Source organism: Oratosquilla oratoria, chromosome 2 (assembly GCF_046742065.1).
Source record: "Oratosquilla oratoria isolate Oo_2021 chromosome 2, ASM4674206v1, whole genome shotgun sequence".
In the NCBI taxonomy this organism is placed as follows: Eukaryota; Metazoa; Arthropoda; class Malacostraca; order Stomatopoda; family Squillidae; genus Oratosquilla; species Oratosquilla oratoria.
The window spans coordinates 37,197,660-37,214,695 of record NC_134778.1 but is presented as its reverse complement, the minus strand read 5'-3'; the positions used below and the strand labels follow the sequence as shown (position 1 = coordinate 37,214,695).

General features: G+C 40.1%; 1 protein-coding gene across 6 annotated transcripts in view; it reads left to right on the top strand.

The window, feature by feature from the left end:
- The window catches only part of LOC143038369 (thioredoxin domain-containing protein 11-like), a 222,998-nt gene that overhangs the window by 144,202 nt on the left and 61,760 nt on the right, over positions 1-17,036 (top strand). For all 6 annotated transcript variants that reach the window (XM_076207418.1, XM_076207429.1, XM_076207448.1 and 3 more), the window contains exon 10: positions 10,646-10,802. In XM_076207418.1, coding sequence (XP_076063533.1) covers positions 10,646-10,802 — 157 coding nt within the window. The remainder of the gene's footprint in view (positions 1-10,645; positions 10,803-17,036) is intronic.

Here is a 17,036-nt window from a genome sequence, read left to right as displayed (position 1 = left end):
ATGCTGGGTAAGAGAGCTTTTATTGTATCTTGCAAGTCTTCTGCTCTTTCTGAAATAAAAATAATGTCATCTGCAAACCTTAGGTGGTTCAAATATTTGCCATTAATCTTTAAACCTTTCTTTTCCCAACTCAATCTTCTGAAAATATCTTCCAAGCAAGCTGTAAATAGTTTGGGTGAAATTGTATCGCCTTGCCATACTCTTTTCTCAATCTTGATCTTTTCTGTATCTTTATGTAGTTGAATTATAGTGGTACCTTTTGCATAAATCTTTTCTAAAACTTTTATGATCTGTTCATTTGTATCCTGCTTGTGTAGCGAGTTTAGTATTGCTATTTGTTCTACTGAGTCAAAGGCCTTCTCCTGATCTACAAAAGCTAAACACAGAGGTATATTGTATTCTGTTGTTTTCTTGATTAGTTGGTTTATTGCCTGCAAATGGTTTAGGGTTGAATATCTGCTACTAAAGCCTGCCTGTTGTCTCAGTTGGTTTCCATCTAAAACTTGATTTAGTCTATTTGTAAGGATCTTACCTATCCGAGAGTTGACACCTTGATGTGGTGGATAGGCTTGAGAATCTTAATGACTACAAAAGATATGTTGATAGAGAGAATCTCTGCAGGGTCACCCATATCGAACAGGTTTTGTAAGAAAGATCAGACAAAGAGCAGCTCACACGCACAGTCACAGGGCCCTCTGCAAACTGGCACGTCCCTGATGGCGAACAGGGAATTTCCTCATAGATATGGAACATAAGTCCATAGTAAAATACTTTAAGAAAATAATGCACAATTAGCCATCACTTTTAATACATATACCAAGGGCATCTTCTTACAAGGGAGGTAGCCAAAAAATAAAAAACATAAACCCTTCCTGCTAGCCATTTTATCACCACATGCAGGGTGTTCAGGATAAATTTGGCATTTTTTTTTTTTTTTTTAAGAAAAACATCATATCTTGGCCAAAAATTTATGTATTCTCAAAATTCAAAGTGCATCTCTTAGAGGATCATTTGCCAAATACAGCTCACTCAACAAAGCCACCCTGATCCTCCACCACAGCCTCCAGGGGACCTGAACCTGCAACACACGGCCTTTACAGTGTCCTTCAAAAGCCTGAACACCAGTTTGATCCTGGCACTCAGCTCGTCCTTGGTATTGTAGGCAGTACAATTGGTGTCTTTTTCAATTGCACACTACACATAATAATAGTCCATGGGGTTGCAATCAGTTGAGTTGGACCAGATGTTGAGACTGGTGAAGTTGTCACACCTCTGGGTTTTCCTGGAGGTGTGACACAGAGCTGAGTCCTGCTGCAACATGTATAGTCTTCCCACAGCCACCCTCTCTACCCAGTGCTTGACAACAGTGGACAGCAACTCAATATAGCCATCTGAAATGAGTCTGAGTCCCTCCTCAAAGATGTGGGGTGGCAACGTGGCCTTCATTGGAAACACACCCAAAGACCATCACAAAATTGTCAGCGAAACCTATAACTTGCTAAGCTCAATAAAAGTGGCTTTTACCTACTTGGATGAAGAAATGGTAAAGAAAATACTAGTCACATTGATAAGGCCTAAATTAGAGTATGCTGCAACACTATGGTCACCCAATACAAAAAAGAATATAAAGAAGATTGAGAGAATCCAGAGAGCAGCTACGAAGATGGCCCCAGAACTATCAAAACTCTCATATGAAGAAAGATTGTTAAAATTGAGTTGTCAACTCTGGAACAACGAAGAGAAAGAGGTGACTTGTTGACCATCTACAGAATTATAAAAGCCATGGAAATCCTTGATAGAGAAGACTTACTAAATTGGGATAAGAGAAACACATGAGGACATGGAAAGAATCTCAAAAAGGACAATTATAGAAGAGACCTGAAAAAGAACAGCTCTCCCCACATAGTGGATGTATGGAACATAATAGATGAAAGAACAGTGTGCAAAAACAATACAAGAATTTAAAAGCAAACCAGATATGGAGAGATACAAAGATGGGACACCACAAGCATAGCTCCCCTTCCCGTAAGATACACTAGGTAAATACAGCTTGAGGGAACTTGGTCTTCATGAAGTGTGGGACTTCGTGCAAACTGTAGGTTAGCCACCTGTTGTTCTGTGTATTGTGCAACTGGTCCTGGCAGAAGTTCTTCATGTCTGAGAAGATCCAGAGCATCTCTGGCTTGACTGGGTGTTTAACCTTGTTGAGGAGTTTCTTGGCTTTTGTAAGGTGGTTCTCTTGTGCCTTGGCAGTGAGTAGTTGGCCCTTGCACCTCTTGTATTAGGAGTAGCTAAGATCCTCATTCAGCGCTTTCTTCAGACTCTCTACTCTGACACCCATCTTTCTTACCAAGGTCTGCATTGCACCATTTTTTGCAGCTTCTTGATGAATTTTGTTGTGCGGACAGAGTCAGAATGCCTGCTATGATTCTTCGTGCTAGCCACTGCTTCTATATCTCCGTTGCAGTTCTCCAGCTCATATCTCATGGCCTTCATGGTATTCAAGGAGCACTGAGCTGCAGCTAAGATTTCTGAATTTTTTAATCTGTTGTAAATCGTCATAATGCAGCTCACTCTCTTCCAGTATTCCGATGCTTTCCAGTCGTCCATGCTCTCTAGCTCTCACACCCACAAATAGTATACAGAATCAGCTATCTGTTGCACTTGACCACTATTAAATCCTTCAGATGGTTCTGAAATGACAGAAGATAAAAAATTATCAAATTTATCTGGAACACCCTGTACTCCACTACCATTCACCACCCCTCCCTCCCGCCCTCTTGTTTTGGCTCCTGGATGATGGGTCATTCATGGATCTCACCCACTGCCCTGGGTCAGAAGCAATGCAGCAAGACACAGCACAACCATAGCAAGGCTGCTTCATTGAATCAGTGACCCCCCTTCTCTGTCCCCTTATGCAGGAAAAGAGAGGATGGGGAGAAATCCCTTCAGGCTGCATCAAATATCATTCACACATTCTCCTTAACCCCTCCATTCCCCACCCACTCCATGCATCACAGTATCATCCATATGCAACCATTCTCCATTTACCCCTATCTTCTCTTTTTTCCCATCATTTTACCCAGTGCCCCTATTACCCCATCCATCCATCTCATCCTTGGTCACCTCCTCATGTTCACTCCCTCCACCTCTGCCTTTCACACCTCTTTTACTAACCTTTCTTCACTCTTTCCATGTGTCCAAACCATCCCAGTACTCTTTCATCAACCCAATCTCCCAACTCCCTTTCTACCCCTGCTCTCCTCCTCACCTTGTCTCTCACTCTATCTAGCCTAGTAAACCCTATCATACTTCAGGCATTTCATCTCAAACACATTTAAACTCCTCCAATCTTCCTCTCATGTGTTCCATATGAATATGTGAAAATATGCAGGGAAGAAAAACAAAACTATGAAAAAGACAGATGAATGTAAGGATCAACCTAGATTATTCTACAGGTTTGTGAATGGTAAATTAAAAGATAAACAAGAAATAGTGAAACTGCAGCAAGGAAATGAGAAATATATAGATGTAGAAATGGCAGAGGTTATGAACAAACATTTTAAGTCTGTATTCACAATAGAAAATGCACATAATTGGGAAGAAGAAAAGGTAGAAAGATCCCCCCAATGAAAGAAATAAATGTAACACAAAAATAAATAAGGGACCAAATAAACCTTGATGTCAGACAATCATACGGGCCAGACAGAATTGCAAATTGGATACTAAAAGAATGTATAGATGAGCTAGCAGACTAGATATATAAAATAATAATTCACTCAAGGAAGGAAAGGTACCACAAGATTGGAAAAATGCAAATATCATACCAATATATAAAGGGGAAGATAAGGAAGACTCAACAAACTATAGACTAGTCTCCCTTACAAGCACAATAGGTAAAATATGTGAAAAAGTTATCAAAAGTAGACGGATTAAACATCTAGAAGAAAATAAGATACTGAATCCAAAACAGTTTGGCTTTAGACAAGGAAAACCTTGTGCCATTAACTTGATTTGTTTATATTCAAGGCTAATATAAATACAAGAAAGGGACAGGTGGGCTGATTGTGTTTTTCTAGATTTACAAAAGGTAGTTGATAAAGTGCCACACAAAAACTAATAAGAAAACTTGAAACAACAGGTGTACAAGGAAAGTTAATGAAATGGATGGAAGATTTCTTGAACGGGAGAAAAATGAGGGTGGTATTTAGAGACAAAAACTCCTCCTGGGAAGAAATGATAAGTGGAGTCCCACAAGGTTTGGTACTAGCTCCAATAATGTTTGCCATATATATATAAATGACATGGATGAAGGTGTTGAATGTTATATGAACTTCTTTGCAGATGATGCAAAACTACTAAAGAAAATATGTATACAGAAAGACTGTGAATCACTTCAGAGAGATCTGGACAAAGTGAAAATGGAACCAAAAGTGGGAAGTGAACTTCAAAACAAAAAATGCGGTATAATTGAGTTTGGAAAAAGTAAGAATAGAATGTCAGGGCAATATTAGGTTGGTACAAAAGAAGTAGAAAAAACTTGGAAAGGGACCTAGAAGTAATTATTAGAGCAAAGACATGTCACCAGACAAGCATATAAACAAAATAGAGAAACCTATAATTTACTAAGAACAATAAAGGTGGGATTTAACTACATGGATGAAGAAATGGTAAAGAAAATATTAGTCACACTGTTAAGACCAAGAGTACATTGCGACACTATGGACACCTAACACAAAAAAGAATATAAAGAAATTAGAAAGAATCCAAAGAGCAATGACAAAGATGGCACCTACACTTTCAAAATTGACATATGAATAGAGATTGGCCAAACTGGAACTAACAACCCTGGAACAAAGAAGGGGAAGAGGAGATCTGGCCATTTACAGAATCATGAAAGGTATGTAAGTCCTTGAAAGAGAAGATTTATTAAAGTGGGATAGAAGAAAAACTAGAAGACATGAAAAGAAACTCAAAAAGGATAGAGAAGAGATCTGTAAAAGGATAGTTTTCCACACAGAGTGATAGATGTCTGGAACAAATTGGTTGAAATAATATGTGCAAAACCCATACAAGAATTTAAGAAACTAGATGCTGAGAGATACAAAGATGGTCATTATGAGCATAGCTCCCTTCCCATATAATACAACTAGGTAAAATTCAGTCTCCTCTTAGCATCCATTCCTAAATGTCTATTTCTCATTACACTTTTTAATACCCCAAGGCATTTACTTGCTTCCCTCAATCAACATTCCACCTCCACATCCACTCCTCTTCTTGCCGCATTCAAACCCAACTAACTAAAGCTATTCACTTCCTCCAGTCCTCTCTTGATACTCACTTCCAATTTGCTGCCATCTTTTCCCAATGTACATCTCATCATCGTACTTTTACCTACATTTATCCTCAACTTCTTTCACACACCTTCCCAAACTCTGTCACTAATATCCTTAATCCCTTCTCTGATCCTTCTACAAGCACAGTGTCATCAGCTAACAACTGTCTTATCTCCCATTTTTCTCAATTTTCTTTAACAATCTTCAATCCCCATCCCATTACTCTTGCACCTCTCGCACCACCCCATCCATATATAAATTGAACAGCCATGGTTACATGATACATCCTTGATTAAGTTCCATCTTTACCTCAAACCACTTACTCCCTCCATTTATAATTCTAATGTAGGCTCTACTATCATAAAATCTCTTGACTGCTCTTAACAGCTTTCCTTTCATCCCATATAGCTGTAATACTTCCCATAGGGCCTTCCTGTCTACCCTGTCATAAGCCATTTCCAAATCCATAAAGGCCTAGAAAACATCCTTACTTTTTCCTAAATCATTCTCACATATCTGTCTTATCACAAAAATCTGATCCACACAACCCCTAGCTGTCCTAAACCCTCACTGTTCCTCATCAATTACCTCCTCAGTTACTTCCTCTGTTCCTCTCCTAATCCTCGTAATCAAAAGCTTCATAAGCCTTCCCAACTACACTCAACAAACTGATCCCTCTGAAACTACTACACTCACACTTGTCCCCTTTTTGCTTTTAAGATGGAACTATACATGGACTCCTTCAGTACTCTGACACTCTATTCTCTTTTAGACAAACATTAAACAACCTCACCAGCCAGTCCACTATCACTGTACATTCCTTTATTAGACACTGTATGGCACCCAGCTAACCCAAGTGCCTTACCTGCTCTCATCTTTTCTTATTTCTCTTCCATTTTCCTTATTCATCACTGTCACTACCTTTCCCTCCCTATCCACCTTCACATTTAGCAACTCCCAAAAATACTCTGCCCATCTTTCCCCTACTGCTGTCTCTTCCATTATTATCTCTCCATTTGCATGTTTTCCTTCTTCCTCTCTACTTGATTTGCCTGCTTTTCCTCTCTTATTTTCCTTCCAAAACATCTTTTTATTACTCTCAAAATTTTCTTTCATACTCTTAACCCCTTTCACATCTGCTCTCCTTTTTTCCTCCTTTATCTTATGTTTTACTTCTCTTCTCTTTATTCTCTTGTCCTATTTTGTAACCAAACTGAGAATGATAATTTCTTTTCATCTACACCCTTCTTTGCTTCATCATCCCACCACTCACTACCCTTCCTTCTATTTTCTCCCATCTTAATTGTTCCACACACCATCTTTGCACACCTTGTGACTCCCTCCTTGAACTCTTCCCATTTCTCCTCCACTCCTAATTCTACTCTATCTTTCACTCCTTCCCACTCTACTCTCAGCTTCTTCATCATCCATGTAGTGAAATGCCACTTTAATGATCTGCAGTATTATGCATGTCTCTCCCACAATCCTGCTGATATGTCTGTCAAGTGACAGGTTGTCTTTTATCAACACAACCAAATCTTTCTCCTTTTTTGCTTATGTAATGAACATATTTTCCATCCTGACATCTTATCTTTTACTACAGCTCTTTTATATATATATATATATAACAGGTGAAAAATGTAATCACACATTTGTCAGTCGCATGAAAACCACTGTTGGAGTAAAAAAGACTGGAGACGGGGAATCTATATATTTGGATTACAAACTACAATCCTTTTCAGTAGATACAAAATTGGAATAGTGAGTGCTACATAAGTAGCACCTTTGACATGTATATATATATATATATTTTGGTAGGAGGCCATGTTGTATACATGATTTCAAGAAGTCTACAGCGACAATGGCATTGTTGAGCTTATATTGAAGCTTTAATTTGTCTCGTGCAACAAGTTTCTGTGCTGGTTCCAAATAGCTGAGAAGGTGTCCAAAAGACATTTGGTGCAGTTTTCTCTTTGTTTATTTTCTCCAATACGTATTTCGACCTTACTCGGTCATCCTCAGGGAGGGAGTTACAATGTTTTGGTGATTACAAGGGTTTATATACAGGCCGTATATTGGCCGAACACTGGGAGAGGTCACTGTCTATAGCCGTGACCTCTCCCAGTGTTCGGCCAATGTACGGCCCGTATATAAACCCTTGTAATCACCAAAACATTGTAACTCCCTCCCTGAGGATGACCGAGTAAGTTCGAAATACATATTGGAGAAAATAAACAAAGAGAAAACTGCACCAAATGTCTTTTGGACACCTTCTCAGCTATTTGGAAGCAGCACAGAAACTTGTTGCACGAGACAAATTAAAGCTTCAATATAAGCTCAACAATGCCATTGTCGCTGTAGACTTCTTGAAATCATGTATATATATATATATATAGGTTTTATATATATATATATAGGTTATGCAGATTTATGGGATAGGAGGAAAGCTTTTGGGAGCTGTCAAGAGTTTTTATGAGAGTAGTAGAGCTTGTGTCAGGATTAGAAATGGAGAGAGTGAGTGGTTTGAAGTAAAGGTGGGACTTCGTCAAGGATGCGTTATGTCGCCCTGGCTGTTCAACTTATACATGGATGGGGTGGTGCGAGAGGTGAATGCTTGGGTAGTGGGTCAGGGATTGGAGATGGTTAAAGAAAATGGAGAAAAGTGGGAGGTGAGCCAGCTGTTGTTTGCGGACGACACTGCGCTTGTGGCAGGGTCAGAGGAGGGATTGAGGAAGTTGGTGGCAGAGTTTGGGAGAGTATGTGATAGAAGAAAGCTAAAGATAAATGTGGGTAAAAGTAAGGTGATGAGATGTACAAGGGGTGAAAGTGGCAGTAGACTGGAAGTGAACATTAAGGGAGAGCGACTGGAGGAAGTGGATAGTTTTAGATACTTGGGTGCAAGTGTAGCAGGAAAAGGTGGAGTGAAGGTGGAAGTGGAATGTAAATTGAGAGAAGCGAGTAAATGCCTTGGTGGATTAAAGAGTGTAATGAGGAATAGACATTTGGGAATGGATGCGAAGAGGAGACTGTATGAAGGAGTGATTGTGCCAACAGCACTGTATGGGGCAGAAACGTGGAACATAAGAGAAGTAGAGAGAAGGAGTTTGAATGTGTTTGAGATGAGGTGTCTGAGAAGTATGATGGGGGTTACTAGGCTGGATAGAGTGAGAAATGAAGAGGTGAGGAGGAGAACAGGGGTGAAAAAGGATTTGGGAGATAGGGTTGATGAAAGAATATTAGGATGGTTTGGACACATGGAAAGAATGAGTGAAGAAAGACTAGTAAAAGAGGTATGGAAGGTAGATGTGGAGGGAGTGAACATGAGGGGACGTCTTAGGATGAGGTGGATGGATGGGGTGAAGGGGGCTTTGGGGAAGAGGGGAATGTCTGTTGAGGAAGGAAGGGAGAGGACGGAAGACAGAGGTGAGTGGAGAATGGTTGTATATGGATGATGTTGTGATTGCATGAGGAGGAATGGGCGGGGGTGGGGGTGGGGGGGTAGTATGTGTGAGTAAATTTTGACGCAGCCCGAAGGGATTTCTCCCCGTCCTCTCCTTATATGCAAAGGGGGACGGAGAGGGGGGGTCGCCGATTAAATGAAGCGGCCTTGCTGTGGATGTGCTGTGTCTTGCGACACTGCTTCTGACCCAGAGCGGTGGGCAGGGTGCAGGGATGACCCGTCATCCAGGAGGTGCTCAGATGAGAGGGAGGGTGGGAGGGGTGTGGAGTGTATTTAGGGATGAAATGGGTGGGAGTGTTTTTATGCCTTTCCCTTTTTGGCTACCTCCCTTGGAAGGGGGAAAAAGCCTTGGTATATATACATATACATATATGTATATATGCATACATATATATATGTATATATATATATATACTATATATATATATACACATAATACAGTGAGACCTCTCATTAACGGATGTTAATTAGCTGTATTTTCAGTGTTTTCGCTGTGTTTTCAGTGTTTTTGGTGCTGTTGTTTAGTGCATGCAATCACTATGCCACCCAAAAACCACTCCAAATCAAAGGATTATTCACATCAACGGACACTGTTACCCCCTTTTAGTCCGTTAATGAGAGGTAGCACTGTATACAGGTAGTCGTCGACTTACGACCTATGCGACTTACGACTGATCGACTTTACGACCACGAGATAGTGCAATAATATTTAACATTTAATAGAGTAATAGAATTGTAATGTTATGCCTGGCAGTGCAGTACAATTACTTTGCACGCCGTGAGACGCAAGTACGATAGTATTGGCAGGCTGACGGCAGCGTCAGCATCTCAGCCAGCTAAATATTCTTTCATTTTGTTTGTTTGAAGTAAAATGTTTCCTTATTTTACTTTGCATTTTGTATTTTCATATATTTTGTATTTAATGAAATGTAACGGCAAAACTTTTTTTTATGCCTAGGCTAGTTTGTTGTCGATAACAATATGTTCAGTACAGTACGTAAACGAAAAGAATGTGTTTTTAAATAAAATTTTACCTTACATTTTGTATTTTTATATGTTTTGCAATTAATAAAATGTGACAGTAAAACTTTCTTATACTTAGTCTGTTGTCGATAACAATATGTTCGGTACAGCATTTTGTAATTCATGTTTTGCGATTATAAAATGTAACAGTAAACTTTGTTTATGCCTAGTCTATTGTCGATTACAATATTTTTGGTATAGTACGTAAAGGAAAAGAATGTGTTTTGAAATAGAAATTTTCCTAATTGTGCCTTGCAATGATTTTAATCTAACAAACAAAAAAGTATTTGTAGGTCAAAGATGACAGGACTTTATTCAGTATGCGTTGGCCTAGGCTACGTTTCCTAACGAAAATTATAAAAAAGTTAATGAATATTAAAGAACGTAGCTCAAAGATAATACGATATAATTCAGTATGCATACGTTTCCTAAAGAAAGTCTGGTGGTAAAATAATAAAAATGTTAAAAAATACAGTATCTAATAATATAGGTCAAAGATGATATGAGTATGCTTAGGCCTAAGCTACGTTTCCCAAAGAAAATCAAGTAAAATTATAAAAAGGTTAAAAATACCATACAACATAGATCAAAGATGCTAAGATTATTTCAGTATGCAAAATATAATATACAATATATGTATACAGTAACAAAAATAATATTTAAAGGGTAATATATACTGTATATATATATAAAGTCCGACTTGTGTCCAGATCGACTTACGACCTGTCTGTCGGAACCGAACTCGGTCGTAAGTCGACGACAACCTGTATATATATATTATATTTACATATAGTTATTTATGCTAACTGTGCAATTTTATTTTTAGAGTCCACCTGCATATCCAGGGCCACAGGAAGATGACCACATTGTCAAAATGACAGAATTGGTGGCAGAAGATAAATGCAAACGGATCTATCAAGCTTCCCGGGGGAAATTGAAATCAGCATTCCTTAAAGATGTATCTTCAGGACAAGATATTACAGGTGAGGAAGCTCATGGAAGTAAAAGATTAAATTTTTGCTGGGCTAAGCCTTCACATGGTAATATATTTGTCAGAAAAAGAGCTTTAATGCCAAATGAAATACTGTAAGGAATTAGTCCTCCTGGTGTATAACTCAAATATAGAAATGTATTTGGCAGCTGTTATAGATTAAGAATGATTGATGCTCAATTGTTAGAAAAATTTTGGTATAATATTTTCATGAGATGAAGAGGTGGAAGTTAGTTTGTGTAGATTGTTCATATAGAAAAATTAGTATAGTGGAACCTCGCTTAATGAGCATAATTTGCTCCCAAATCTTACTTGTAATGCAAAACCTTTGTTAAGCGAAACAGTTTTTCTCATAGGAATCATTATAAAATAAAACCCAATGGCTTTTTATCCCTACAAGGGAGGCAGCCAAAAAACAAAGGCATAAAATCCACTCCCACCCATTTCATCCCTACATACTCCACTCACCTCCCCTCCCTCCCTCTTATCTTGGCTTCTCCTGGATGACAGGTCATCCCTGCATCTTGCCTACTGCCCTAGGTCAGAGGCAATGCAGCAAGAGACAACACACCCATAGCAAGGCAACTTCATTTAATCAGTGACCCCCAACTCTGTCCCCTCATGCAGAAAAAGAGAGGAAGGGGAGAAATCCCTTTGGGTTGCTTCAAATTATTCACACATACTCCCTTATCCCCCCATCCCACACCCACTCCCTTCTGTGCATCATAACATCATCTATGCACAACCATTCTCCACTCATCCCATCTTCTGTCTTCTCCTTTCCTTCCTCAACAGACATTCTTTTCTTTCCCAATGCCCTTTTACCCCATCCATCTCATCCATGGTCGCCCACCTATGTTCACTCCTTCCACCTTTGCCTTCTACACTTCTTTTACTAACCTTTTTTCACTCATTCATTCCATGTGTTCAAACTATCCCAATACTCTTTCATCAACCCTATCTCCCAACTCCCTTTCCAGTCAGACAAAACTCATAATAAATAGTCTCAAGCACTCATCTGCCTGTGGCCCTGATAATATAAGTAACAACCACCTAAAACACATTGGACCACAAGGTATACACGCACTCACAAACATTGCAAACTACAGCTATTCACACAACACTATACCCGACATCTGGAAGCATGGTAAAATAATCACCATTCCAAAACCGAACAAAGACCCAACAATCCCAACATCGCACCGCCCAATCACACTTCTCTGCACCCCCTCTAAAGTCATTGAACGCCTAATACTTCAACTTGTCACACCATATATTCCCCTTGCTGACTCACAACACGGTTTTAGGCCACTACACTCCACAAACACTCTTCTGACAAACCTCACACAAAGAATTTTAGATGGCATCAATTCAGATAGGCCCCACCACAGAACACTTCTTATAACATTGGACATTAGTAAAGCTTTTGATGCTATCCCCCGCCACAACCTAACAAATAAAATATATAACACAGACATGCACAATAACACCAAAAGATGGCTGGCCAATTATCTGGCAGGCAGGAATGCTCATGTGTCATATAATGGCCAATCATCACACATCAGAAACATTAAGAACGGAGTACCACAGGGCTCAGTTCTATCCCCCACATTATTTAATCTATACATGCATGACTTACCCACGCCAGACACCTCAGAAATACAAATCTCTTCCTATGCAGACGACATAACAATCACATGCACACATCGTAACACAGACAAAGCTGCAGAAATAATCCAGCCTTACCTTGACACACTCAACACATGGTTCATCACAAACAGACTCAAAATAGCTCCAACCAAATCTACAGCAACACTTCTCACCAACTGGACAAAAGAACACAAATACATACCTCATCTCTACATCAACAACACTCTAATACCACACACAAACACACCGAAAATTCTTGGTGTAACATACGATACATCCATGTCTTTCAAACAACACCTCACAAACATAAAAAACAAATGCACACCTAGACTTAATGCACTTAAGTCAATCACTGGAACAACATTTGGACAAAACAAAGAAACTAATATAACAATATACAAACAATGCATACGCTCAGTGATGAATTATGCGAGTCCTGCATGGGCTCCTAATCTCAGTGAGACACACCACAACACCCTTCAAATCATACAAAACAAAGCCCTAAAAACAATTACAGGCTGCACAAATACATCACCTACAGACCATTTACACCATGAAACAAAAGTCCTCAAAGTCAAGGACCACCTCGACATGAGAGGCACACAAACACTTGCTGCAGCCACCACAAACACATCACACCCGCTACACTACATAGCAGAACACCCACACACACCAAGAAACATTAAAACAACACCCAAAGACCTGTATCACACAGATACTCTCTTCTCTTCCTCCACAACCACCAAATACCAGCCTCCGGAAACATATTCATAATCATATCACTCACCGCTCCATTAACACACTGAAAGACAACACACTGCTGCATGCCAGACCCCCTGATATCCACCCTTCTGAATCCTCTCTCCCACGTAAGGACAGAGTCCACTTGGCCAGACTGCGATGCGGTCACCACCCAGCACTTCTAAGCTACCAGAAGAGGCTGGACGACCGTGTTGTGAACAGCTGCCCAGGATGTAACACTTCACCCCATACCATACAACACATAATGGAAGACTGCATTATACACAATCATGCACGCAAACAACACAACATACACTCTATAAAGGATTTGTGGGAAAACCCAGTTTCGGCTGTGGCCTTCCTTGGGGAGACGGGACTGCTCGGACAGACAGTCTAGGGAACGACAACAACAACAACAACTCCCTTTCCACATCTGCTCTCCTCCTCACCTCCTCATTTCTCACTACATCTAGCCTAGTAACCCCTACCATACTTCTCTGGAATCTCATCTCAAACGCATTCAAAATACTCCTCTCTTCTTCTCTATGGTCTGTTTCTCTGCCCTATACAATGCTGTCAACACACTCACTCCATACAATCTCCTCTTAGTATCCATTCCCAAATGTCTATTTCTCATTACACTTTTTAATCCCCGAAGCATTTACTTGCTTCTCACAATCTACATTCTACCTCCACCTTCACTCTTCCCTATTCTGCCACATTTGCACCCAACTATCTAAAGCTATCCACTTCCTTCAGCCTCTCTCCCTTAATACTCACTTCCAATGTGCTGTCACTTTCTCTCCTTGTACATCTCATCACCTTACTTTTACCCACATTTTTCTTCAAGTTCCTTCTTTCACACACCTTCCCAAACTCAGTCACTAACTTCCTTAATCCCCTCTCTGATCCTGCCACAAGTGCAGTGTTGTCAGTAAACAATAATTGTCTTATCTCCCACTTTTTTCCATTTTCTTTAACCATCTCCAGTCCCCGACCCATTACCCTTGCATTTACCTCTCACATCACCCCATCCACATATAAAATGAACAGCAAGGTAACATAACAGATCCCTGGTGAAGTCCCACCTTTACCTCAAACCATTCACTCTCTCCATTTTTAACCTCTTCACTCTGGGGCACATCACACGTCTGTCAGCATTAGCTGCCCGACGTGCGATGTTGCGTCATAATAATCGCATGATGAAAAATAAAGTCAGTGCTCAATCATTCGTTCTCTTTCACCCGTGTATTTTGATAACCATAGAAAGCTGATGAAGCCAGTTTAGAGAGTGGAAATTACGTAGGTACGACTACAATAAATATAATCAAGATGGCGATGTCGGCATCATCGAGTACCCACTTGCTCCTCATGCCGCCTATGTAGGCGTCGCCGTATGGAAGTGGGTAATTCTAACACAGTCTCTTCTACATACATATACCAAAGGATTTTTTCCCCCTTATAAGGGAGGTAGCCAAAAAATAAAGGCATATAAACCACTCCCACCTGTTCCATTCCTATCACACTCCACTCCCCTCCACCCTCTTCCCACCCTCTCATCTTGGCACCTCCTGGATGATGGGTCATCCCTGCATCTTGCCCATTGCCCTGGGTCAAAAGCAGTGTCGTAAGACAGCACATCCAGAGCAAGGCCACTTCATTAAATTGGGGACCCCCCTCTCCATCTCATGCAGAAAAGGAGAAAACTGGGAGAAATCCCTTCAGGCTGTGTCAAATTTTTCTCACACATACTCCCTCACCCCCCATCCCCTACCCATTCCACCTCATGCATCACAGCATCATCCATATACAAACATTCTCCATTCACCTGTCTTCTGTCCTCTCCCATCCTTCCTCAACAGACATTCCCTTCTTCCCCAAAGCCCCTTTTACCCCATCCATCCATCTCACCCTAGGTTGCCCCCTCATGTTCTCTCCCTCCACATCTGCCTTCCACACCTCTTTTACTAATCTTTCTTCACTCATTCTTTCCATATGTCCAAACCATCCCAATAGTCTTCATTCACCCTATCTCCCAACTCCCTATCCACCCCTGTTCTCCTCCTCACCTCCTCATTTCTCACTCTATCCAGTCTAGTAACCCCTACCATACTTCTCAGACACCTCATCTCAAAACACATTCAAGCTCCTCTCTTCCTCTATATGTTCCATGTTTCTGCCCCATACAGTGCTGTCGGCACAATCATTCCTTCATACAATCTCCTCTTAACATTCATTCCCAAATGTCTATTTCTCATTACACTTTTTAATCCCCCAAAGCATTTACTCGCTTCTCTCAATCTACATTCTACCTCTACCTCCACTCCTCCCTTTCCTGCCATATTCTCACCCAAGTATCTAAAAATATCCACATCCTCCAGTCTCTCTCCTTTAATACTCACTTCCAGTCTGCTGCCACGTTCTCTCCTTGTACATCTCATCACCTTACTTTTATCCATATTTATCTTCAAATTCCTCCTTTCACACACTTTCCCAAATTCTGTCACTAACTTCCCTCAATCCCTCCTCTGATCCTGCTACAAGCACAGTGTTGTCAGTAAACAACAGCTGGCTCAGCTCCCACTTTTCTCCATTTTCTTTAATTATTTCCAACCCCTGACCCACTACCCTTGCATTCACCTCTCGCACCACCCCATCCATGTATAAATTGAACAGTCAGGGTCAGTGGCATAGCAAAGGAGGGGCAGGAAGGGTGGTCCGCCCCGGGCGGCACATGCAAGGGGGCGGAATGTTGATGGAGTAAAAAAAAAAAAAGAAAGAAAAAAAAAATCTAACAAAAATCTTAAATTTTATACCAAAATGAGTTTTTAAGGTTGTAATATGGTAATGTTTTTAAACAGATTTTTTTAACTGTAGCATCAGGACCATGTCTAAAGCAAATTTTCTTAGCCTATGAAAGTTTTCCTAACCTACATTCACTTTAGATGCTATTCTAGCTTTCAGCAATTTTGCCAGCTATTTTAGAATAAAAGAAAATATGATGATGTGAATTTACGTAAATACGAGTGCCGGTAAAACCCGAAACCAGTAAGATATAACTTAATTTTATTTATTGATATAAAATGGCACAAAATTAACTAAAAATATCTAGCAAACTTTGAGAAAGATGTACACAGTCCACCATCTGTCTCATTGAGCACATTACTCTTGAGTTGCAGCTTTACAGGTTGGTTATGGAGGATTTTCCTTCTCTGAATTTTCATGAGAAATGGGTATGATGGGATTAATTTAGATTAGAAGAGTGTACAAGGGAGTGATTATGTCTTTAGCACTCTGTGGAGTAGAGAGTTGAAACTTGAAATAGAAAGGAAGAGCCTAAATATACTTGTGATGAAGTGTTAAAGAAGTATCAAAGGTGTTACAAGAATGGATATAATAAGAAATGTGGAGGGGAGGCAGGGAACAGAGATGGAAAGAGCTGGCAGGTAAGAGTGCTAGGATGGTTTGGGCAAATGGAAATAAAATGAGTGGATAAAGACTAGCATGAATAATGATCAAGTACCAGACTTCAGGAGAGCAAACTTTGATGATATAAAAACCTATTTGAAATTGAATATGAAATGTCATGCGGATGTTTCGGACATTGTCGAGTCTCGGTGCGTGACCGGAGGTCAGGTCATGACCAGGGGTTCGGTCATGGAGGGTAATATGCATACCTTGGGTCAGGTCATTTGGGGGCAAGGGCTCAACACAGGTCAGCGATTTGGATGAAATGTATAGCAATCTAACTGATTTAATTATTAATGCACAAAATACATTTATCCCCCTGAAGTCAATACGGAAAAATAGTAATACTCCCAAATGGATGACGGAC